We start from the raw sequence: 25,866 nt of genomic DNA, 5'->3' as shown, positions 1-25,866 counted from the left end.
GGGGTTATACTAAAGTAGCACTGATGATGTTACCTAGTTTGGGTAATGAAATGTCTGCAAGAAAACAACCAAGCTCAGAGAGCACCAAGGACTCATGTCAACCCTGAGCTACAAATATTCTCCTTTATTAGTTCATCAATCCTTGGTTTACCAAGCAGCTCCAGAAAATATAGCAATTGATGGGAGTACTAGCTGAGAGAAGTTAGAAATGAACTTGACCAAATGTGGATAACTCATGACTGAGCCTATACTATGGCAACAAGAGTGTAAGAGTAGCAAGAATCAAGGTTTCTCCATCTCGATTGCTTCAAATTATGTCCCAGAAACCTAGTTTAGAGCTGCCTACTCTCTTTTGGAAAAGGATCAGCAGGAACATTGTTCTGTGGTCTTCTTTGAGCTGACGGTGACCTTCAAATTTGCCTAAGGCAAGATCTGAAGAAATGACTCACCCAACATCTTATTAATAGGGTTTATTTTGGAAATACAATAGAGCCTAAGAACTACCACTGTTGGGCTCTTAGCATTTAATTCCATCATTCATGGTGTTCTTCTGGGCCGCTTTTGAAGGTTCAGAATAGAGACCCAGTGCTATAGCAGTTTCACTTCCTGAAACGGAAGTTCCCCTTGATGGGTGGAAGTGGAAAAATCAACCAAATAGTTTCTCTTCCCTCGTTTTTCAGCATCTGCATAAAGCCAAAGTGACTGTTGATTTAGGATGTGGTCTTGGTGTATTATTGACATTCATATATCGCCACCCTATGTTGAGGTATGGATGCAATGGAAGTCTTATCAATGCATTGGATTGGGAAGACGTAGCTGAATTCGTTCCCTCAACTCCGGTTGTGACTCTGAATGGGGTGCAATTTATGACCATAATCGAGCCCCAAACTTCAATTGTTAGGCAAGACAGTTAAGTGAGTTTTGCACAATTTTACCTTTCTTGCCACGGTTAAGTGAATCATTGCAGTTGTTAAGTTAGTAACACTGTTTTAAGTGAATGTGGCTTCCCCATTGTCTTTGCTTGTCAGAAGATTGCAAAAGGTGATCACATGACCCCAGGGACACTGCAACCGTCATACATACATGCCAGTTGCCAACCATCTGAATTTTGATCACCTGACCAGGGGGATGCTGTAATGATTGTGTGAAAATGGTTGTAAATCGCTTTTTTCAGTGCTGTTGTAACTTTGAACAGTCACTAAACAGTTTTAAGATGAGGACTGTCTCTGCATTTGACTTGGAAATTCACAGGTAGATGGGCAGGTGGAGCTCTCTTCCTGGAATGGGACACCTGGGCAAAAGTAACCCACATCTTTCACTGCACTCTTCTGCGGTCGTTACCGTTCAGAAACTGCCAACAGAGCCAAATGCAGTTGCTCACTTGCTAGAGGGTAAAAAAATAACACTAGTTGTGTGAGGACTGCACTGACTGCCAATAGATTTTAACAATACAATTCAATGTGATTTTTAACATAGGGGGGGCCTTTACAGCTTGATTCCTAAGGGTTTGGAGCAAGAGACAAGATTTTCTATCAACCTCCTATTCCTTTGGAATAGCTGAGGTTCAGATGATGCTCTCCTTCCTAGTAGTTAGTAGATGGTTAGGATAAGGCTGTTTCACAGGTTTTTAAATCTGTAATGTTGTTTTGGGTTAAGGACACTAGATAGGGTTGGTGGCTTTGTTCCTTTGGAGTAATTGATATTTTGACAATGTAAATTTGCTGGAAGTTCTTGGAATTGTACAACATACAAATAATACTTAACCCATTACGTTCGCAAAGATAGACACGGGTGCATCTACCTGCAGATCCTGTTGATAAAATTAGGAATTTTCTCCCTGACAGCAAAATCATTTTAACACACAACACAACCCAATTATGTGCTGGTGACTGACATGCTACAACTGCATGAAAAGGGGAATCCAAGCACTTCCTTTGTGTTTTATCAGAAACAAGATGGAGTCAGCAATGAGAGCCACTTCACACTTATGGCAGAAGTGGCTTTATTTTGAAAAAGTTAAGAATTGGCAGATTTAAAAGTTGCCAAGTGGCCTCAAGCCTGAAGGACATTTGGGATATCAGAAATAACCTTTTTTGACACCAGCTTCCTCTGGTTGTGTTTTGTTCTTTGTGTGCAGTACTGAGCAGGAATCATTTTGGGCAAGTAGCTGACAGGCATGTGAGTTTCAATGAATCACACAGCACAAACCTATCAAGTGGCAGAAGAGAGAAATGAGAAAATGGCTTTTGATGACCAATACAATCCCAAAAGTAACTTGCAGTTTAGCAGGTCCTACGAGAAATTCAAGCACTTTTTGTAAAAAAAGAAAAAAGTGGAGACAAGTTTGCATTTCTAATCCAAATGTACTTTTCTTTATTCAAACCAGGGGAAATCGCTGGTTAGTGCAAAATGCACCCCCATTTTTTTTTTTTTTTTTGCCTGAGGGAAATCTACATCTTCACAAGGCTTCCATTAACCCCCTTAAAGAAATTCATATCCCCAAAGAATTTTTTTAAAGAACATGAAGCCTCAATTGAAATGCTGTGCTTCAAGAAGTGATACGCTGACCCCTTTCAAACAACTCTGCTCCTGGACTTTTTAATCAGATCCAAAACCAGTAACAAAATGACAAACGGACATACTTAAAATTCCTTTCCTATTTCCACTTCCCACTTTTTTTTTTTAATAACTCAGTTTCTGGACCAACCACATTAACAAAAGGAGGTTCAAAACTTGACCCTCTAAGCAGTGCTAATGGAAACCCTGTTTCTTTTTTTCTTTTAAATTAAAAAATAAGCCTGCATACATAGTAGAAAATTTCTCTTAAAAATCTCACAATCTGTAAATGTATATATTTTTCTTCTTCTTTGAACATAAAGTTTACAATATATGGTAAAACAAAGGCTCAGGAAAAAAAATAAATTTTCAACAAAAATAAAGAAACCTGAAGATTTTTTTTTTAATTAAAGCTGAAGACATTTTTAAAACCCTGTAGTTTGAACCAGTGACACTCTTTATTTTGTGCTGATGGGTTAAAGAAAAAATTTTTTTGTTTAAAAAAAAAAATGCAGTCCAAACACCACAGACAACTCTGCTTTCAAAAGCTGCCTCCTCTTCCTCCCCCAACACCCCTCCAAAAGATGTTACATTTGTGGTTCCCCCCCCTCCCCCTCTGGTAAAGTAGGTGATTGTCACAAGTTCATAAGTCTGGGCTTCCTGGGTTTCAGCTGATACCAGATATCCTGCTCTGGACAGAACTCCCTGATTTCTAGGTGGGCACGCTAGCGTCGGTAGGGGTGAAAACCTTGAACGTTATGGTTCTGTCCACGGCCAAAACCACTGCCCCCTGCGGGCGGCCCACTTGAGGGTGGTACTGAAGGGCCTCCATAGGAGGGGGGCTGTTGGCTGGGGTCGGCAAAGCCTTGTCCAAAGCCACTCAAGTCTTGTCCGTATCCTGGAAGGAAGGGAGAAAATAAAAGGAGAGGGTTGATGAAAAGTCAAGAGATGGAATCCTACCAACAGTCAGCAATTGAACTCCAAAGAAACCAGAATAAAAAACTCCAGGCCAAAGGAAGGAAACACCGGGGTGACTGCCAGATTTCTACAGGTAGTCCTCAACTTATGACCGCAACTGAGCCCAAAATTTATGCTGCTAAGTGAGAAATTTGTTACGTGAATCATTGCAGTTGTTAAATCAGTAACCCGGTTGTTAAGGGAATCTAGTTCCCCCACTGACTTAGCTTGTCAGAAGGTTGCAAAAGGGGATCACGTGACCCAGGGACACTGCAACCATCCTAAGTGTGAGTTAGTTGTCAAGCATCCAAATGTAAATCACATGACCATGGACGGGGATGCTGCAACAGTCGTAAGTCTGAAAAATGGTCATGAGTCACTTTTTTCAGTGCCGAATGTTTATGGAGATTCTCAGTCATCCAGATCAACTGTTGTAAGTTGAGGACTACCTGTGGTTCCCATCGACTTCACCCATGACTGGTGTCATACTAGCAGGTTGGGTGGTGCTGGTATTGCAGAACACTCTCCTCCAGCTTTATTGACAGGTATTCCTCGACTTATGATCACAACTGAGCCCCAAATTTCTGTTGCTAAATGAGACAGTTAAGTGAGTTTTGCCCCATTTTACAGCCTTTCTTGCCACAATTGTTAAGTGAATCATAGCAGCTGTTTAGTTACATGGTTGTTAAATGAATCTGGCTTCTCCATTGACTTAGTTTGTCAGAAGATCATAAAAGGTGATCACTTGACCGAAGGACAAATATCAGCCAGTTGCTAAAGGTCTGAACTTTGATCATGTGACAGTGGGGATACTGCAATGGTCGTTAAGTGTGAAAAATGGTCATAAATCACTGTTGTAACTTCGTGCTATTGTAACTTCGAACAATCAATAAATGAATGGTTGTAAGCCGAGGATTACCTGTATATGGTCAATTGGTATGGCCATCTCATTATAAAGATTCTGGGTGACTAACCACACATAATATACATAAGATATTTAAATAGCCCAGCATATATTTAATGATCACCAAAGTAAGACACTGACCTATAATAATTCAAAATGATTAACTCACAATCCCCAACCCTTCCACTCCTGTACACCCAGGAACAAATGTGCGTTTTCAAGGCTTTCTAAAAAGTTAGCAGGGTTAGGGCCAACTCAATCTTGAGATTATACTCTTCCTGATAAATACCATTGTTCATACCATCATTAGTTGATACCGTAGTACTTTGCAGTTCTGGGTCTGTGAATAGGACAGTATTTTAGTATTAAAGAGTAGGGAAAATGGGATGGAAAAAGGAACACTCTCCCGCCAATTTTATGCTTTCCACAGCCAAGTTACTTCTTGGTAACGTCTAGGTATCTGCCTAGTTTTATTGCAAGGTTGTTTGTTAACAGGAACAAAACCAGCAAATCACCCAAGACGTTGGAGCAGATGCAGCTTGACTTAACTTGCAAACAGACTTCTTGACAAAACCATTCTGATTTAATCTGCAGACTTACTAACAGAAATAGGGATTAGGCTGCTTGATTCTTTACTGTAAGCAGGTCTTTTTCCTGAAAAATCCCACCCAACTTAAAAAAAATCATAAAAGAGAAGAAATTGAGGAGCAAGGAGAGATGAGACTTCCAATATAGGGAGCTGCATCATACCAGATTTGAAGAGTGGTCCACCCAGCCCACTCCAGTCTATTCTTGCTGGCATTGGGATTCAATCTTGGGAATTTCAGGAATGTTCCCCCCTCATTTCCTTTCCAATGCTGCTCAACAGGAGGTGCCAGGGGCTGATCCTAGGACCTTCTGGATGTGGGCATGTTAGCATGAATGCTAACTTATGCTCCTACTCCAACTATTCCTACTCCAGCATTCTGATTTCACAATTGCTCAGATTGCACAGATTTTGCACAGATTGTCAATTGCACCGATTTTTTTTGAGTGCCTTCCCTTGTACCCTAATCTATAGATAGGAATTTCCCATAAATAGGAACATCAATTTCCTTGTTTGCTGAAGGGAAGGAGTGTGTTTTTGTACAATTTCACCTTTCTAATGCTACAGCACACAGACTGTTCATGTGCAAACTTGCATAACTGAGCCAACTGGAATAATATTTTCAGATTTTGCTTTTTTGCTTTCTTTCAAATATTCCTTCCTGAAGAGGACTCCTTGTAACTTGAAATCTGTCCTTTGCCTTCTTGGTTAAGAAAATTCAGAGAAAGTAGGCATGGAAATATCTTGAAATAAACAGAGTGTCACTGCAGCACCTTCTCTAAACTGTATCAAATCCTCTTTGATCATTAAAGAGGTAGAAATATAGGCTAAAGGAACCGAGATAGTCTCATGTAGTTCTGTATTTGCACAGTGTTCCTTCTTTTAATGCAATTAGCATTCAAACCTACCAAATATCTCTCAAAATCCTTTCACTTAACAGTATCTGAATGTATTCAGAAGTGCTGGACTAATGCTGCCTTTTGCATCATTTTAACAGAATTTTAAAAAAAACTTAGCTCTCTCTTCCTCATTCAAATAATTGGGTGTATTCATTAACTGAATTTTATATGCGGTTCACTTCTCCTGTCTCACATTACATGTAGTCTTTGACTTACAACCATAATGCAGCCTGCTAATCACAGTCATATGTTGCGACAGTTGTAAACTGAGTCACAAACTGACTTGGGTGACCTTTTTTTTACAGTGACTGTGGTTGTTAAGCACACAAACTGTTTGCTGTGGGCCAGGATTTGCTGAAAACCAGCAAATGCCCTTTCTTGCAACCCCGCCCGCCTTCCCCATAAAATGACCATGTGACCATGGGATGCTGCAAATGTCCATAAATGCAGGATGGTTGACAAGCGTCTGACACAAGATCATGTGACTGCCACACCCCAGTTGTCATAACTGGGTTGTGAGTACTCCAAGGAGGTTGTCGTAACTTCCAATGAATTCTAAGCAACCAGTCATAAGTCAAGGACTACTCATATGATCTTCTTCAAGCTTGGCCACAGTTCCCTTCAGAAACTTTAAGAACGCCTGTAAAGTTTTCAATCAGCTTGATTCTCAGGTGAGAGAAACCTGTTTAACTGAGAATATCAAGAATTTAAACTGGGAAGGAAGGGGGGGAGAAAGAGGATCTAAAATCCATCTTCTTCTTTAAGGTACTGGCAATTCACTAATGGTAAATTAAGAGACTGAAGTATCCCTGATATTTAATTTAAGATCGAAGACATGTCTATTTCTAGAGAAATCTCATTTTTCAGTGTGTAAGGTTGCCAATGAAAAAGGTATCTAGAATTTCGTTCCAATAGTTAACCTGAGAGAGTTTTCGATTCCTGGTGACTGCCTGAACAAATCCCTGAAGTTTTCGTGGCAACGTTTGGGGGAAGTGTTTTTTCCCTTGCCTTTTTCCTCCTAAGGCTGAGAGAGAGGATCAACCAAGGTCACCTAGTTTGTCGCTATGCCCAGGGTAGGATTTAGAACTCATGGTCTCTTGATTTCTAACCTGATCCCTTTAGTACTGCGCCAATGGCTCTGTAACTTGAAACTTGTGTTACTGAAATTGCAAGGGGGTAAGAAAAGATTCAAGTTTAACCTTTTAGACTTATTTTAAACCCAGTTTAAACTGAAAGTTTTAATTTGTCAGAATGTTAAAAACATCTCTTTTAGGTTTTTGCAAAACAACTTCTGATAGTTACAGGTAGTCCTTGACTTACGATCACAATGGAGCCCAAAGTTTATGTTCCTAAGTGAGACATTTGTTAAGTGAATTTTTCCCCATTTTACAACCTTTCTTGCCACAGTTGCTAAGTTAGTAACACAGTTGTTAAGTGAGTCTGGCTTCTCCACTGACTTTGCCTGTCAGAAGGTCGCAAAAGGGTTTCACATGACTTCAGGACATGTCATAAATGTTAGTCACTTGTCAAGCATCCAAATGCATATCATGTGACCATGAAGATGCTGCAACAATCACAAGTGTGAAAAATTGTCATTAATCACGTTTTTCAGTGCCGTTGTAATTTTCAACGGTAACAAAGTGAACCATTGTAAGTCGAACACTACCTGTATTACTTTTTCCTCTTCTGCTATTTTTTTTTAATCTTCATGTTTTTGGCTCAATCAACTTCGCAAATTTCGTACTAAAAAACCCCCACAAGCCTAATTTGTTGAGACCCGTAACTCTTCATCACATGCAGCTTCTCCACTGACCTTTTATCAGAGGCATTTCATTCATTTAATTCCTTGCACATTAAATTGGACTTGTCGTATTTATTCTAAAAAAAAAAAAAAAATCTGGACTGTGCCCCAAAGTGAAGGTGAGATTATCACAGGTCATATAAAAGCAAATAATTATTTTAAATAACCTTTTTTTCCCTTGCAACCAAGTTAAGTGTGGGAAGAGTAAGAGTCTTCTTCCACACACAACACCCCCAAATTTGTAAATCTGTGATCCAACTCATTATCATCAATACATTTTTCTAAAATTGAGGCATTCTCTTCTATCCACAAACCTTGATATTTCACCTATCCCACCCACCCCAAGAGAAAATCCTCTTTAGCCAATTTGAAGAAGTGTACATTACAAGAGCAGAAGGTTACCACCCCTAAACCCCAGAGCAGATGTGCACAACAATGTTTGTGTGAAAAACAGCGGAATTTTTTTGGGGGGGTGGGGGTGGGGGGTTATTAAATAAGTAATTCAGCAAACTATTTGAGTATGGTAGCAAAACAAGCTTGGGTGAGATGAATGACTCCTTGAAATAATTTTTCAGTGGAAAGAATGCCTTATGCTCTTCCATACATTGAAAGAGATAACACCCCTGCAATGAAAAAAAAAAGGTTACTTGTCTCCCGCCACCCCCTTCCCTCCCCACAAGAGATTACAAGTAAGAGGATTTGGTGTAAATAGGCTCCACCTACCTACGGTAATTCACTTCTCAGCCTGACCATAAGTGTGAAAACAAAGTATTGGCCCGAAGCCTGAAGGTTCTTGAGAATAGGTACCCAGCCCTGGTAAAAAATGGAAACCAGGGTGACTAAACCCCCAAGAGAGCCCTGCACAAAAGCTACAATTCTCTTGGAAAGGCGGAAAGGACGACTTACCCATATTGCAAACTTAGGATGATCACTTTTTCATTTGAGATTGGTGCTGAAGAGTCTGGACTAGCGCCAGAGTCTTTTTTTTTTTTTTTTTAGCCATAACTATAGACCCCACTACTGCAAGTATCTTAGAAACAGCTATGTATTTTGAAATGGTAACATGCAAAACAGGGAAAAACAACAACACCCACCCTTTGGTTATATTGCTTAAGTATTTGTGTAGACATATACATGAAAAAAGAACTTATTTAGTCTTAAATGTATAATTTTTGCTGAGCTGTTAGAAGTTCGGTAGGGATCTTATCAAGTTCTGGGTACATATATTTCACAGAATACTTTGCTCCACTGAGATCTATATTTTTTTTTGTTAGAGGAGGTAAACCGGAGTTATATTAAAGAATATAACAAGAGCCATAATCTCCCTGTATTTCTCCCTGTCTTTCATTCTCTCTTAGGTTCCTCTCTTGAAAAATTAGTGATTTAACCGGATGATAGACTTTATGCAAAACTCCTGTCAAAATATTAAGAAAATATTCCATATAATTATAAAAAGGGGTGTGTGTGTGTGTAAATATGAGCTTGTTAGAATATGACAAATATATCTTTCCTTAGTCTGACTATTTAAATTCTGTCCTCTTGGAATTTAATTTTGGCAAGGATGACCTAAGGATTGTGCAACATAGCATGAGATATTAAGTGTGCTTATCATAACAATTCAGTTAGCTCTGGCAATAGGCCATCTGCCCCTCAACATTCCTTGAGTATAACTCAATGGTTCCCAATTTTTCTGGCTTCATGGACTGCTAGTGCTGGGAGGGTTTTTTTCATCACGTGCAACCTAGATCCTGCGTGTGCACAAATGAAGCTCTGTGCACTTGCCCGCCACTTGTGCAGACCAGTTCACAACAACCTGCAGACTGAGGGCTAGGGACCCAGCCTGATATAACTGGAAAACACTTGATAATTTCCTTAATATAAGAATCTGCCAAGGAGAATATTTAAATAGTGTACATTTTTACTGCTTTGATCTGTCTGACATAAAAACAGATGTCAAAACATGAATTCCACATGCACCATCCATTATGTGCAGACAATTTCAATAAGGTACTTCTAGGCAACGCTCAAATGAAGAAGACTTCCTGATGGGAGATGGAAGACACTTTCATTCATCTTTTTCTTTTTTTCATTCCAAACATTCATTCATTATTAGCCTCCCTCTACTCAAAAGTCAAAAGATTTCTAAGCCATTTGATAAAAGGAAAGATCTCTTTAAATAGTGCAAGTACGACTCTTAACTTAAATAGCTGTTCTTAAAATTAGTACAAAAGATGGAAATATTAATGAAGAATATAAACATCCAAAGGCAAATGGAATTGAGGGGAAAATGGTTTTAAGATGGAGAAAAAATTGAAAAACTGGCTATCACTATGACTAATATGAATTGCATGTTATATCAGAATTATGATAGGACATAGAGTAAAATTAAGAAGGACATGTTAAGGTGGGAGAAATCACAATTGTCACTGGAATGAATATTTTGCTAAGGATGACTCTTTTTTGTTTCAAACAATATCTATTCTGACATCTACCATTTAAACAAAGGCAGAAAGACATTTCTAAGTTTGTATGGCAAGCGGAAAGAAATGGGTTAAATATGAAATATTTCAGGATGCAAAGGAACAAGGAGGACTGGGATTGCCTGATTTGAAATTGTATTTTTCAGCCTACAACTTAGTTTGGATGGAAGAGTGGGTTCTGCTGAGAAATAAAAGGATTTTAGAATTGGAAGAGCACAATCAGAGTTTTGGATGACATAGTTTTCTATGTTACACTAAAGGTAAAGGAGATTTTAAAAATCCTAATATCAGAAATTCCATATTAAGGAATATGGAACATAATATTCCAGAATAATGCTTGGGGAAGGAAAAGAAAGAAGAGAGTCATAATCATTGCAGTTGTTTTCTTGATTTCCCCCAGAAACCTAAAAATGGGGAGCAGCACATCTGTCAATTGTGTCATCGAGGCAAAGAAAGAAAAAAATGTGGATCATCAAGAAAATGAACTCTGGAGGATATGCATGTGTAAGACTGTAGCACGGGGGAAAAGGGGATTGCATTCAGGGCCAGATTAGTTCAATTGTAACTAGCTGATCTATGAAGATCAAGTGATGAGTATTTCACTTCCAGCTAATAAAAGCTTTACAGATAGTCCTCAGGTTACGACTATTTGTTCAGCGACTGTTTGAAATTACTACGGCGCTGAAGGAATGGTTGTTATGACTGGAACTCCGCATTTCAGTCATCCAAGCACTGCTGCACTAACATGGTTACAATCTAGGCACCTGGCAACCAGCTTGCATTTATGATCAGTTGTAATGCCCCATGATCACATGATCACCATTTGCAACACCCTTCTCCCACCAGATGGGGTAACTCTCCCCCACACATCCACCCTTCCTCAGCCCTTCTGTGTTTGCGCCTGGTACTTGTAGTACTGCTTTTGCCCCTGGTATCTGAATACCCTTCCCAAGGGGTGTATGACAACCCGCCAACTCATCACAGAATAACTTGCCTCTGACAACTCACCAAGGAATGAGAGTTCTATTAATATCAGTAAGTGATGGAATAGAATCATTAAAGGATGCAAAAGGAGGGGCAAAATGAAACATGAATGAGAAACAAAATATATTTAAAAATTATTTTAAATAATTACATTTAATTATTAAATTATCCTGCGGTGAGTTGTCACGTGGGGAGTTGGCCGAGGCGAGTTGTCCCATTCTGCTCCCCAAGCTTTGCTGTACACCTCCCTCGTACTCCACTGCAACTCTTTCCCACTTCCATGCAACCTCACTGTACCTCACATCCCTCTGCACCCTCACTGCACTTCCTTTATGCATCCCCTGACACTCTTCCCAACTCAGCAGCACCTACTTACCTGCCTACCATCCTGCATGCAGGCCACCTGAGACCTGCCAATTCCTGCTGGCTTCTCCATGGACTTGGTTGAGAGAAACCACCAGGAAGTTGCCTCACCGAACAACTGTGGGATTCAGTTAATGATGGCAACCGGGACTGCAGGGATTGCTGTTGCTAAGTGATTGCTTTTGATGACTGCAAGGCTTAGCGACAGAAATTCTAGTCCCAAATGCTGTCGTAAATCGAGGACTATGTGTACCTTGCTTCTAACATAGCCTTAGTCCTTATTATAAAATAATTCCTGCTAGATGGGAGGAGAATTTTTTTTTTTCATAAGTAAATGGAATCCCTGCAATCCCAGAAGGAAGTCAGCCTGGATCTAAGAAGGCAAGATAAGAATCTTTATGGAATATCTGCTAAAATATTAGGACGTTAGAATTAACTAAAAAGCAGCGCTAAGGTTACTAAACAAGAATAAATCCGAATAGTGGTGAAATTGAGCTATTTAATTCAAAATGTAAAATCTGTGACTTCATCCAGTTTTGAATGTTGAAAATTGCAATTATCTTCCTGAAAGGATTGTGTATTCATGTACGCACAATTTTTTGCAACTAACTTTTACATAAAGAAATATATACTTATGCATTGTACAACTTATTTTTTTCAGATGATTTTTAAGTACTCTTTAGTTCAAGAAAGATGGAACTTGTTACCTGTGATAAATTCACATGACTTAGATTCAAAACTACTGCCCTTGCCCCTGTGCAGGGGTTGGACTAGAAGACCTCCAAGATACCTTTCAACTCTTGTTTTTCTGCCACCCTCATATCAAACCATTATTCCTCAAGGCAGAAACGATAGCTACATCTTTAAATGGTAAATGGCTACTCTCTACTAGTCCCATGAATGGGCAGAGGACATGATTATCCTGTCTGGATCCCAGGGATCAGTTACCTTGACAAATGATGACCCTAAGTTTCTAAAGCTGGCAAATTTTTAAAATGTGAAATTGATACCATGGTGACAAAGGGTATAGGGAGATCCTTTGTCAACATTACTCACATACAGCCCCCTAATTCTATTTCCCAACAATATTATTACAAACAAAATGAAAGGTAGCAGAAAGAAAGACAAGCAGCAGGGAAAAGCTGGGGCCCAGACAAAGGGCCACAGCTCTTGGAACTGTCACTTACCAAACTGGCTATAGGGGAAATCTGGTTGGGCAGCTGGAGGCTTGTTCATGTCCTGAGTTGGCTGAGATGGTGGTGGAGGTGGAGGGAAAGCGAGTGGTGTTGCCCCAGGGGTGGCAGGAGGTGGAGGAACCCCGGGAGGAGCAAACTGGTCAGGTGGAGGAGGTGGGGCACCATACCCAAAGCCTAAAGGGAGGAACAGAAATAGGGTAAGTTTTTACAGTACAACTCACGTCCCAAGTTCCCCAAGCCGTGATGGCGCAGTGGTTAGAGTGCAGTACTGCAGGTTATTTCTGCTGACTGCTGGCTGCCTGCAATTTGGCATTCGAATCCCATCAGGCTCAAAGTTGGTTCAGCCTTTCATCCGTCTGAGGTTGGTAAAATGAGGATCCAGATTGTTGGGAGCAAGATGCTGACTCTGTAAAACCACTTAGAGAGAGGGCTGTAAAGCACTGTGAAGCAGTATATAAGTCTGTGTTATTGCTAATTTACTGACTTAAAGCAAGGCTAGGGAAACAAAGGGAAATGCCATCTTGCAAGAGCTTTTCAAAGACATCCCCTCAAATTAAAATCAAGGATTTTTTTTTCTTTCTTTTAACAATTCTGTACTCCATTGCATTGGGTTGGAGTTGGGGCAACTGAATGGAGTTAAGCGTTTACTGGACGGATGATCTTCCTGATGCCTACATGAAGTTCACAACAAATATTTTCTTTTTTTTAATCTAGAAATATCTGCCACTGCCTAGGATTGAACTCATAGTCTCCTGATTGGGAGGTGACAGCACCACTTCTAGGCTACCACATCGCCCATCAACTTAAAATCAAGGAATAAAGCTAGGAAAATAATGTTTGAGAAGAATTTGCAGCGAGTGGACACCAGCATCAGTTCAAAACATGAAGCCTTAGGCTCAAGTTCAAGCTTGGTTTTAATAGCATACTCTCAGCCTATCACAGGCGGGAGCGTGCCAGATATGTGCCATGAGCTCTTTCATAAAAGCTGGGATTAAAAGTGTTACAATTAGAGCTGGAAGGAGTACTTACTGAAAGGCGGAGGGGTGCCATATCCCTGTGCGAAACCCTGCGGGGGTGGGAATCCTCCTGGAGGTGTCGAAACAATGTACGAGGTAAAAGGCGGCGGTGGAGGTGGCGCTCCTCTACCTGGTGGAGGGGGACCATACCCACCTGGAGCCAGTAAGAAGTGTGTTGAGAAAATCAAAAGTACTTAACACATGAGCCAACCCCAAGAAAAAGGGTGTTCCCAATCTATTGCACTAGGCATCATATTTCTCCAAAACTTGGAGGCACTAAAGTCAAGACAAATTGTGGAATTGGCATTCAAGCTATAGAGACTGTGGAAAGAATCCAATTTAAATCATTCTCTGGTGTGAATAACTTAGCTTCTGCGTGAATATTCCTTTCTCTCTCTTTTGGGAATCGGTTCTACAGCACTTGTATCTAGGATACTTTAGTATTTAAAATGGTCTCCAACTTCCATTTCTTACATTCAAACTGCAGAAACCAGACACTCAAATTTTTGCTGTTTTTCAATACTGAAGACGACAGAATGATCTACTATGGGGTGAAATCTCTTCTGGCTTTTTGGTATTAGGAGTTCAATGGGCAGCAGCCATTTCCACAAAATATTTCACAGGAATCCCCATTCTCTTTTCTAGCTTTAATCAGAGTTGATTAAGCTTCGATTACATGCACTTCAGCTCTTTGAAAATAGATCATAGGTCACTCTGTGACTCACCTATTATATATTTTTCATCCTATACATTTGAGGATAGCGCAACTGATGCCCCAAAGGTAACAGTAGGCAAAAACCTGTAGTGTGGTAAAAGATCGTTCCAGTGACTTCCGGAACATTCCATCGCCAGACTATCAAATGGCCCACCACACCCCTTTTTAAATATTTTTTTTAGAAAAGCAACCTTAGACAAAGTACAAGAATGTCCCCATATTTAAAAACTGCCATAATGACACTTCTATTTGCTTTGAAAATGGAGGGAAAAAATATGTAAAGGTCAAATCCAACTTCAGGTTGGCAGCAAGTCTCACCAGAACAAAAGCGATTCTTTTTCAATTCTTAATTATTTTATCCCACTTATTTTATCCCATCAAGCTCATATGAACTGGTCCATTATACTAAGATTTAAAATACAGAAATCAGTTAAGCCTAAGCTTGGCAATAAACATAAGTAACAGTAACAGAGCAGCCCAAACATAATGTGTCAAGAAAAACATACACCAAATGGCCCGTTAAACAATATTTATCTATAATAAATTTTTATAAATAACTCAAGGTGGCAAACATACCTAATGCTCCTTCCTCCTCCTATTTCCGCAGAACAACCACCCTGGGAGGTGTGTTGGGCTGAGTGATTGGCCCAAAGTCACCCAGCTAGCTTTCATGCCTAAGGTGGAACTAGAACTCACAATCTCCTGATGATTGGCCTAAAGTCATCCAGCCAACTTTTCATGCCTAAGGTGGAACTAGAACTCACAGTCTCTTGGTTTCTAGCCTGGTGCCTTAACCACTAGTCCAAACTGGCTCTTGTGGTCTTGATGCCTTGTGAAATAGCTACAGGAAGGGTGCAAGGTGTAGCTCCAGAAGCAGCTTGATTCAAAGCTTGGGGATTGCTACAGAGGAGGAGTATCAATATAATCTTGGTATTATTAGGTCCCCCTGATTTGATGCAGGGAGGGGCCCTAAGCCTTCCCATCCCACATGCACACCTGGGCTAGGGCAGATTTCACTTCATCCGGCAGGTATCTAGCAGCCACGCCATGCGGGGCCTTGTAGCCATGCAGCACTTTGTATCAGAAATGTAGTGGTAACCAAGGGAGCAACTGGAGCAGAGGAATTCTATTACAGTAGGGACTCGCACCTGCTAGTATCCTGGCCATTGAATTTTGTACCAATTGCAGTTTCCAGGTCATTTTCAAAGGTAGCCCCATGTAGAGCGCATTCCAGTAATCTAATTATGTGGAGATGAATTACAGCCTAGACATGGAGAATCTGTAACTGGAGATTTTATTTCTAAGTACAAAATATATAAATGCACAAACCCTGTGCATAAGGAAACTGGAGTAAGATTAATATCTATTGTCCTGTTTCTTTCGCCATACATGGAACAACTTCTGTGCAGGGCCACTGGGATATCACTGGGTTTAAGCTACTTTTCACATGGCCGTACTAAACTCTACCTTCTGTTTTGGCATTAGAAGGACAGCCTCTTTGTGCACAAACACACCATGTGGGAAGAAAAAGGACTAGGCCACTAGGAAAGGGTGATTCCCTGTCTCCTCCAGATCTTCCCAGTTATCTGACAAATGATTAAATGTACACACATACATACACGCTCACACAAGCTTTGATTATCTATGGGAAGTTCTAAGGTCCAATTATTGTCTCCCATCTCAAGAAACCTATGAATTCTTGTTCAAAGGGCCCGAATGCTTCAAAACAACAGATGCAAAAAGATCTTTGGATAACAAAGGCAAAAAAATGTGCACAGAATAAGATTTTGCTAAAAATCTGAACCTGCATAATTACAATTTCAATACTGAATATGGACATTTTTAAAATTCTTAGAACATACTTACCAAGTGCTTGTCCAGCTGGTACCCACATACCTAAGGCAGATGGAAGAAAAGAAATGGGGACACACACACACACACCAAAAACAAGTTACCACAACTGTATCATCAATTCATTGTCAGTGTTATGCATTTATCATTCTGCAAAGTTTAATATTATCTATTAAGAAAGTTACTAATATTACACACAATTACTCTGAAGAAGACATTTGGATATCAAAATGGGGAATGTTACAGGGAATTCAAGATGCAGCCCTAATGGAGATGCCCAAAACTAATAAATCCACAAGGGAGTAATAAGATTAGATTTGGATAAAAATGGGACTTAATCTTTCCACCTCATGACAAAATTCAAGGAGAGACTCTCTTTTTTTATGTCCATTTCCAGAAAGCAAACGTTAATTTCCTTGGAACAAATGAAAAAGCAGAGCTTGGTATTCTCTCACACAGGCTACAGAAGGTTTCCAATATAGACAGTTCTCAACATGGGAGCCTGCCCATTACAGTTGTATGTTGTGATGGTCATAAAATGGGCCACTCACATGACCGATCTAATTGTATAACATTTTATGAACCATCATTAAAGCAAACCAATGGTTAAGCAAATTCAGCAAAACTGTCACAAATGTGACCTTAGATTGCTGCAAACTGTAAATGTGGCTGTGTGGTTGGGTGCCTGAAGATCAGTCATGTGACCCTGGAGGGACCCGAACTGTCAGAACTTCAGATCCAGGTTGTGAATCCCCCTTTTCAGGTCTGTTGTAAATTCAAATGGTTAGTAAGTGACTGGTGGTACATCAAGGTCTTTCTATATTCAAGCGATAAGGAATTTCTACTGCCCATCAAGATCACAGAAGTATTGCATTATAGCATAATCAGGTGGTACAAGAAACCACATAATCCTGTATCTGACAGGACCGTAAGATTTTCTCTTCAGGGGCTGGCCTCAAGCAGGCCTGATTCTGATTTGAGTGATGCCATAAATGGGCCTGTGTCAAGGCAGACTGAAACCACCTAGGATGCCAAAACCCAAATGGAAAACCGGTACCTTGAGGTCCGTATCCTTGTTGCCAGGTGGGTGGGGGCTGTCCTGCCCAGCCATTGGCGGCACTTGGCATGATCCGGCTTCCCCACTGGCTGGTGCCTGTTGGGCCTGGAGTCTGGCTCTTGCTATCCCGGGGTTCGGCTCGCTTCACCTCCACCTAAACAAAGAGGACAAATACTCAGCCCTAGAAGGCAGAAAGATAGCTTGCCCCCCTTTACCCATCACACACACCCTTATCTTTACACTTAAAAACTTTATCTTAGCATGTTATGACTTATTGCTAAGTACTTAAAAGTATTGCAAGCTTATATTTTAAGGCTGCTAATTTAATCAATGTTTCTCAGGTACAATGGATAACAGAGTAAACCATTCTGGAAGTCTTAACTTCATACGGTACTAGGATAAAATATGCCTATTCGTGATTTCTCTTCTGTTTTGCTACTTTCTTCCTCATTTTAAAGCAGCAGTACCATCTCCTCAGTGGGTTTTCACTCTCCATATGTAAATCTTGATACCAAGATAGGCCAAAATGATTGTTATAAACAAGGGTGAAGAGAACATTATGGAGGAGGTACTAAGGCTTTAGCCGGTCCTTGGGGAGGGATTGTTCTGGACAATGTTGAAAAAAGAAGTTAGGGTAATTGATAGCTAAGATCTATTGCAATTAAATTGCTCTTCAGTTTTGTTCATACCTGAGAAACACACGTTGTATTCATATTGTCTGCTGATTTCAAATCCTTTTTATCTTAAAGATTTTTTAAAAGTATTATTTAAAAGTCTAATGGAAGATAGAGACTTACCTTCCCCAGGCTAACGCTTAAAGAACCTCAATTAACTCAAACAATGTCAGAAGGAATGGATGTGATAAGAGAACCTTACATTACATCTAACAAAAAAAGTAAACAAACATGCAGGTAATAAAAAATGGACAGTTGAGTCAATAAGAAGCAAAACCTTCATACTGTGTTCAGTCATGGAAAAACATTCTTTGCAAAGAAGGGGAGGAAAGACCAAAAAGGAAGGGCACCGCTGTACGGTGGGGCTTTAAAAATGGGATTGGCTTATGTTAAAAAAAAAAAAGACTTCCCTATAGAATTGCCTGCGGTTAATCCAAATACACTCAGCAAACATAATTGCAAGATTTAATGGGAGGGATTCAGCTCTGCATCACCTAGTGACCCTGGAAACAGAGCAGGCTTAAGAGTCCAGTTTCTCTCTAGGTACATTTCAAGCATTTTTACTTATAGAGTTTAGTTAAATGGGCACGGGACCTTCCTTAAAGCTAAGGGGGACTTATTGTGGGAGACAATCAAGAATCCTTTACCTTCTCTTGTGAATTAACCTGGCATGTGAATGGCAGAATTAAAATAAAACCACATCTAGTATTTATACTAGGCTGCGCTTCTATGCTGAGCAAATCAATTCTGCCTTCAAATGTCCTGGAATCTTCCCAAGGTTTAATATTCTAAAACCAATTTGGTTACCATCTGTTTAAGAGGGTGGAGCAGGATGCTGGCTTTCACAATGAGTTTTCAGATCACAGAGAGTACAGGAAGTCTTCAACTTACAACAGTTCATTTAGTGACTGTTCAAAATTACAATGGTACTGAAAAAAAGTGATTTTTGACCATTTTTCATTTATAACCATTGCAGCATCCCCATGGCCTGTGATCGAAATATGGACGCTTGGCAACTAACTCATATTTATAATGGTTGCAGCATCCCGGGACCATGTGATCAACATTTGCGACCCTCTGACAAGCAAAGTCAGTGGGGAAGCCAGATTCACTTGGAACAATTGGTATTATTAATTTAGCAGCTGCACTTAACAACTGCGGCAAGCAAGGTTGTAAAATGGGGCAAAATTTATTTAATGGTCTCGCTCAGCAACAGAAATGTTGGGCTCAATTATGATGGTAAGTTGAGGATTATCTGCAGATGGGTTATTTTAAACTTTTCACAGTAAGATTTTAGGACATTTGAACTCCTGCAGTTTTCCTAGTAACAATGTTTCAAGACTGAGGAAAAATAGGGTGGGATTTCCCCAGATGTCAGCAATTTGCATTTTACTAGCCAACAAAAATCTTTGCATCTGAACTTTGTTTCGCTCTCACTTAGCATGCATTCTGCCCCTGTGCTTTAGTCTGGTCCATCTGAGTTTTTGTCTCCAGTTCATGAGGATGCTTCTTCAGGAAGGACCATGAAGGATGCTCCTTTTGAAACTGGTCCAGGAGGTCCTGGAGATTTGCCTGAACTGCTCTGGCACTTGGTAGAGTTGCTCTCCTGGTTTCACCAGACCAGTGTTAGCAGCTCCTGGATTTAATTAGCACCAAACCAAAGATGATGTAGTTCCAGTTCTTGCTTAGAAATAAACTTCACTAATTGTTTAAACGACATCAATTGCTCATGTATTCATAAGGATATCCTAGAATATGCTTCCAGGGTCCAGGAAAATTTAATGGGTTTTGACAAGAAATAATTTAAACTTGAAATAAAAAAACATTTGACAGTTATAAAATATAAACCAGAATGCATCAAGAGGATAGGATACCCTGTTTTTCAATAAGCAAATATTTTTGGAAAAATTATTCCAGTTGAAGGCTTTGCTGTTTTGGTGACACAATCCAGCAAAGCAGCAAGACTTTCCTAAATTTATTACTACAACTATACACTGCTGCTTCATTTCTAGAGACTTTGAGCAGCTTATAATTTATGTTTGGTATAAGAGCCTTCAATGTTCCCTTTTCAGCAGACTTTTCCCACAAAGGTCAAAGCTGCACTCTGTAGTTCTTAGTTACTCTTCCTCTGGCTTGGCTCCTAAAGCGAAGCCATGCTCAAAGGCAAGTAAGAAGGCAGAAACCTTTTCACCTGTAAAACCTCTTTAGAAGTGTTGACAACACAGTATGAAGATAACAACAATCAAAAGGTCACTTAACTGTATTGTGGTTAAAAAGTACTATTAAAAGAATATGTGGATTCATTTCAAAGTCTCACAGTAAATGACCCATTTTTTTATTTCAACCATTCCTTCAGGATGCCTCTGTCAATTGGTTACTTAGGTTTAGTTTCCCTTCCTTCCCCCACACCCCCAAATCCCTCCACCCCGAGTTTGAAGGTGAAACAAAGAACACACATCTGAAGGAATAGTAATGGGAAGCTGAGCCTTTGGCAACATAGAGATTTCACTGCCGATTCAAATAGAAAATAAAGGTTAACTGCCATTCCCTTTTTGTATGCTGTACTTTCAAGATACAAAAAATGTCTGAACAGCAATGAAGGTACAACTTAGAATTTAGACAAGCAAATGCAATGGCCTTCAACATATTAGGATTCCAAAATTAGTGCATTCTGTAACTCAATAGAGTGCTCTTAATTATGAAAGTCAAAGTTTTCAGAGACATATTGTAGCTTTTCTCCATGTCAGTTTATTTGAAGTGTTTCATACTTCAAACAGACAAAGCCTGTCTGTTTTTCAGTATTTCCTACTCTGTACTTGGGGATGAAGAATATCTAATTCCAAGCAGTGCATGGTATGAGGAGGTCCTTGATGCTGAGTTTGGTTGTTTTCTTGCAGACCTTTCATTGCTCAAACTAGGTAACATTGTTAGTGCTAGTGACTAACACTGATGATGTTACCTAGCTGGGTAATGAAATGTCACTAGCACTGATGATGTTACCTAGTTTGAGCAATGAAAGGTCTGCAAGAAAACAACCAAGCTCAGAGAGTATTTAGGACCCCTTATTTCAACCCCGAGCTACAAATATTCTCCTTTATTGGCACTGCATGGTATGATGAGCAAGCTGGTCAGATCAAATGAGGTAATTTCAATCCAATCAACCATTCTGCTGCCTATTTGGCTTCTGTTCTCTCTCACACACCTCTTGATATGATGTGGTTTATCAACCCTGAAAGTCTGGTGCGAAAGTGCAAGAGAGAAGGGTGCGAGCAGATAGAAAGACTGTTTTTCTGACTCATAAACCTTGGTTTATTGGACAAAGTCCATGATGCCTGAACTCAAATATTAGCTGTTATGGAAGTTGGTCTGCCATGATTCTTCTCAAAACAAAACATTCCAAAGGAATCTATAGGCAGCTGTAGCATACATTTTTTAAAAATCCAATATGAACTAACTCACAAAATGTTTTTCTGAATGTGGTTTTACCCATTCAAATTGTTGTTTTTTTAACCCCCTCTGCTCTACAACCCAGTTTCTATTCGCCAGCCAAATTGCTAGTTGCCTCAAGACTCAGCTTTGTCTTAAGGTAAAATAAAACTACAACTACACACTTTTTTGCCCATGATGTCGTGAAAATGCATGTTGACAGCCTGGTCCACTGATTGTTCGTCCTCGAAAGTAATAAATCCAAAACCTAGCCAACGACGAAGAGTGAATCAAGGTAGCAGGGTGTTGTGACACAAAACAGGATGATGAACAGTATTAGGGGCGGACCAAGGGTTCAAACAAGGGCTTCAGGTGGACTTGGGCTGTGGGAAGCTCAGTGCTAGTTTGCAATTACTGGACCATCTTGGATCAGGGGGGAATAAAATGGTTAGCTCAGCACTCCATGCAAAATTAATTGATGGAGAAAACATGGTTCAGTGTCCACTGATACACTCTTTTTTTTTTGCCTTTCTAACAAATGGGGGGGGGGGGAATCTGACTAAGTTCTGTGCAGAACACCTGCATCAAGGAACTATGGCCAAATCAATCCATAACCTCCATTACATGATATTCATACATTTGTTTAAATACCACTTGGCAAATTTAGAAAAGCAGCTGAGCAATAGCACAAAGTGAAAAAGAGAGAATGGTAGGGGACAAAACATTTTGGGACAGGTCGTTTATTGGCTCCCTCCCTCCTCCCCAAAACCCGAGATTTCCCCCTTGGTTTCATTTTGCTTTGCAGCTAGTGCTGACAGCAGCCATTTATTGCTCTAAAGCGTTCAACAGAAAAACAGATACAGTCTCTGTAACAGTTAGTGTCTCTCTAAGCTTATCCAACTTAGTTGGGTAAACTCGTAGAGCCTTATTGTAGAGATTTATACTTAATAAGACACAAAGATACAGGCCAAGATTGGTTGCAGCAGGTCAAAATTCTGCTGTCAGCAACAAGAGCAAGAAACAAATTAAGAAATGGCAGTTGAGGAGGTGGAGGAGGCAACTTTTAAAGCATCTCCTGCAGATAAGTGTTTGCATTATGACCAAACGGGAGTTGAACCAGTGACGCACAAGCCTTTAAAGAACAAGGAACCTTTTTTAAAAGCCAAAATATGAGTCTGGGGGATATTTAAAAAAGAAAACTGCAAAAAGGGGCATTTCTGCATCCCAATGATAACACAATATAAAAATTTAAATATTGATTTTAGAGGAAAATATAGAATAGTGTGTTGTTTTTCTTGCTTGTGGTTGGGAGAAAAGAAAAAGGCCTTGGAACCAAATAAAGAGAAACCAGGACTGCAGCATTAGAAGAGAAGACACAGCAACACCTAAAGAATTTGAGCCAGACTTGATGATTAATGTGTTTATGGGATGACCAAAAGTAGAGAGGGTACTTGGGTACTTTGGGCAGAGATGTCATCATACACAAGTTTGTGAAGTGAAGGGGTGGGGGGAAATCTCAAGAACCAAAGAGTAAATAGAGGCTGGATGAACAAAGGGGGCACTGCACTGTACTTCATATTCAGAGCAAGGCAAAGAGAGAAGGGCCCTTGAAAATACCTTTAGAAATTGGAAAGAATAATATTGATGAAATGATCAGAAGAACTCTTATAAGAGATAAGATTTTGAACCTAATTATGAAGATTTAAACAAATTAAAAGAGGTAGAGTTGGACTTAGACCAACAGCAAAATGGATTTAAAAAGGACATTGAGAACAGATATGCCTTAATTTCTTCCTTACAGGTTTTTGTTGTTTCTTCATAACAAAAAGTCTAGGGGGAAAGAAAAAAGGACAAGGGCATTTTTTCTCACATCCTCAAAACGATCCCTTCCCAAGGTGAGAGTCCAAGAGGCTTCTAGCATCCTTCAAATTGTTTTAAGACCCAAATAGGCAAGTGTCGTACCAACCAGATGTTTTGATTGGTAAGAACCTAAATGTTTGACCACAACTTGCCGTCTTGGTAACAGCATAGAGGAATTCTACTTGGAGGCACTAGGTTGCCTATCTCTGCCATAAACAACCAGGTACCTCAATGGAGTGATCTTCTCTGACTCTTTTCAATTAGACCCACCTATCAACTGTCCAATGATAACCTGAGGCAAGGGAAGTCCATCTGGTTACTCAGCAGCAGAGATGAGATGGAGATGAAAGGTCCAGTCAATGGATGCATGCTCTTTGAATACCAAAAACCAAATCACACATTTCTCTGGGAGAGTAGAGATTAAAAAGCAAGACTGGAATTCTGCAAGCTACAGGCCTGTAATGCCAACTCCAAGTTGGTATAATTCAAAGGAGATTAAGCTCTTTAGCTTGGTTGACAGTTGTGCATAGGCATAATTAAATTTCTATATGCAATTCTGACATTGATTTAAAAAAATCTTCAATTTGCTGGGCAAATTATGTTCTCCCTGGTGACACAATTAACCTGGCTTTTTTTTCAGCTTAATTATTCAGATTTTGTAAAACAAAACCTCATGTAAAGACATGATTATATGTCAGGTTCATAAAGATGATTTATGAGGGGTGACACTACTATATTCCAAGTCTAGAGAGCCATTGTTATTTCGAGATGACTTTGTTGTTTTAAGGATTAGCTGTTCACCAACCGGTCTTGCAAAAAGACTTAGTGCAACTCAATTGGGAAGTTTATTAGTCGTGGGGGGAAATTTTGTTCAGCTCAGATTTGAAACCACTGGCTGATTTTGCTATGAACAAAGCATAACTAAAAGCAAGAGGACATGTAAGATTCAGAAAACCGTTGAAAAAAAAAATACAATAAACATAGGATCTCTAAAAAGTAGGCCTTAGAGTTTTACTTGGGAATAAAGAAGTTGTCCTAGCAATCTTATAAGCAGCCTTTGCAGGTTATCATAGTGCCAAATATATTCATTTTTACTGGCCTACTGTCTGATTTTGCTGATCAAACTTATTCCAAGGGGAAGAGGCATAAGATCATAATGGGAACAGTGAATACAGGTAAAAGCAGGTACTGTAAGCCACAAGCTAAAAGGAGATTGCTTGTGCCTGGAATGTAAGATTCAATTACTGAATTGTAGATGAACACTGAAGAACTAGCTGAACATTGAACACAGTGAGCCAAGGCAGCATTTTAGTGGCTCTTCAGCAATCCTCAAGGGGCATCCTGGTTACAAAATGGTGCCTGCAGGGACAGCTGAAGTCAAGAGGACCGGTTTCCTCCACAGCTCCAAGTGTTTTGGAGTGGGGAGCACGATTGACAGCACAGGCTTGCAGGTCAGAAAAGGAAAAGAGATGAAGATTAGGCAGCAAGTGTTTTATAAAGGACTTTATAGGTGAGTTAAAAGTATTTTTGTGATAATATGTGGGCAAGTCAGAGTTTCAGGGCCATCCATCACAAATCTGTTAGGTTTACGTTTTATTTACTTAGAATATGGGGTGGACTGATGCAAAATATTCCAAGACTCTTGAATGTGGGGTATTTTTTTTGCAATGAGAGAACAAAATAATGGACCGGGTAGGCAGAATTCTTATAGTTGATTTCTTCTACTAGCTTAAGCATATAAGTACACACAGCGATAGGTACATAAAGTTGCTGCTCTTTGCTGTGTCAGTGAATTTTTCTGTTGAAATAGTGCAAAGCTGTTGCAAAACAAATTAGAGCAACTGCCCCTCATAGCTCCTCCCACACCACATAGTAAAAACTTTATTTACACTCCAATAAAGACAAAGCCCGGTCCCTCCTCCGTTTGTTGAAATGGCCTGTACCTCTGTGATAATCTATCACCTAGAGAGAAGAAATCTAAAGAGATATTAATCACAAATCAGTTTACAGAGAGAGAGAAAAAGAGAGGGAAAGAAAGAACTTAATGTTTACTGTACTTTTACTATGAAACACTTATATATGTCACTAAAGATGTGTCTAAATTAAAGATAAAACTAATACTTAACAGCTTAATAAATATGAAGTGAAGAATTTATATATATATATATATGTCTATATATATTTCTTTAAATAACAGAAACAAGAAGAAGTGGAAAGTCCAGATGGCAAACTGTTTTCCAGCATGTTTCACATGCTATCGTGTGGTTGAAATGCAATTAACACTGATGATGTTTTAAAAGTATTGCTTCTATAAAAAAAAAATTACTGAAAGGTGACTGGTGCAATGAATAGCTGGAGAACACAATGGCCACTTTCTGCTGGGACCCAAAATGAATTATGTAAGTGGCTCAGGTCTGCCAACTAAGGGAGTTGCTTTCTCCAATATACAAGCGGAATCGCAAAATTAAAAGTGCCACATTGACTCCCATCCACAGAATGTTTCAAGCAACAAAGGGCTTTTGGCTCCAAATTTCAGCTGTA

General features: G+C 39.7%; 1 protein-coding gene across 3 annotated transcripts in view; it reads right to left on the bottom strand.

Moving 5' to 3' along the window:
- Positions 1–2,935: 2,935 nt before the first annotated feature.
- Positions 2,936–25,866, bottom strand: part of DAZAP1 (DAZ associated protein 1) — a 57,962-nt gene continuing 35,031 nt past the window's right edge. Inside the window, exons 7-13 of one of the 3 annotated variants that reach the window (XM_026699077.2) lie at positions 21,651–21,733; positions 17,366–17,519; positions 16,324–16,353; positions 13,756–13,896; positions 12,718–12,900; positions 8,427–8,516; positions 2,936–3,454 (exon numbers count right to left, since the gene is read on the bottom strand). In XM_026699077.2, the coding sequence (XP_026554862.1) occupies positions 8,437–8,516; positions 12,718–12,900; positions 13,756–13,896; positions 16,324–16,353; positions 17,366–17,519; positions 21,651–21,733 (671 nt within the window). In that variant the 3' untranslated portion in view covers positions 2,936–3,454; positions 8,427–8,436. The remainder of the gene's footprint in view (positions 3,455–8,426; positions 8,517–12,717; positions 12,901–13,755; positions 13,897–16,323; positions 16,354–17,365; positions 17,520–21,650; positions 21,734–25,866) is intronic. The other 2 variants (XM_026699076.2, XM_087922718.1) reach the window with 2 other exon arrangements.

The sequence above is a fragment of the Pseudonaja textilis genome, chromosome 1, assembly GCF_049901715.1.
Source record: "Pseudonaja textilis isolate UNSWEBS1 chromosome 1, rPseTex1.2, whole genome shotgun sequence".
NCBI lineage: Eukaryota > Metazoa > Chordata > Lepidosauria > Squamata > Elapidae > Pseudonaja > Pseudonaja textilis.
Note: the sequence above shows the minus strand (reverse complement) of the source record. Positions and strands in the feature narration are given on the sequence as shown.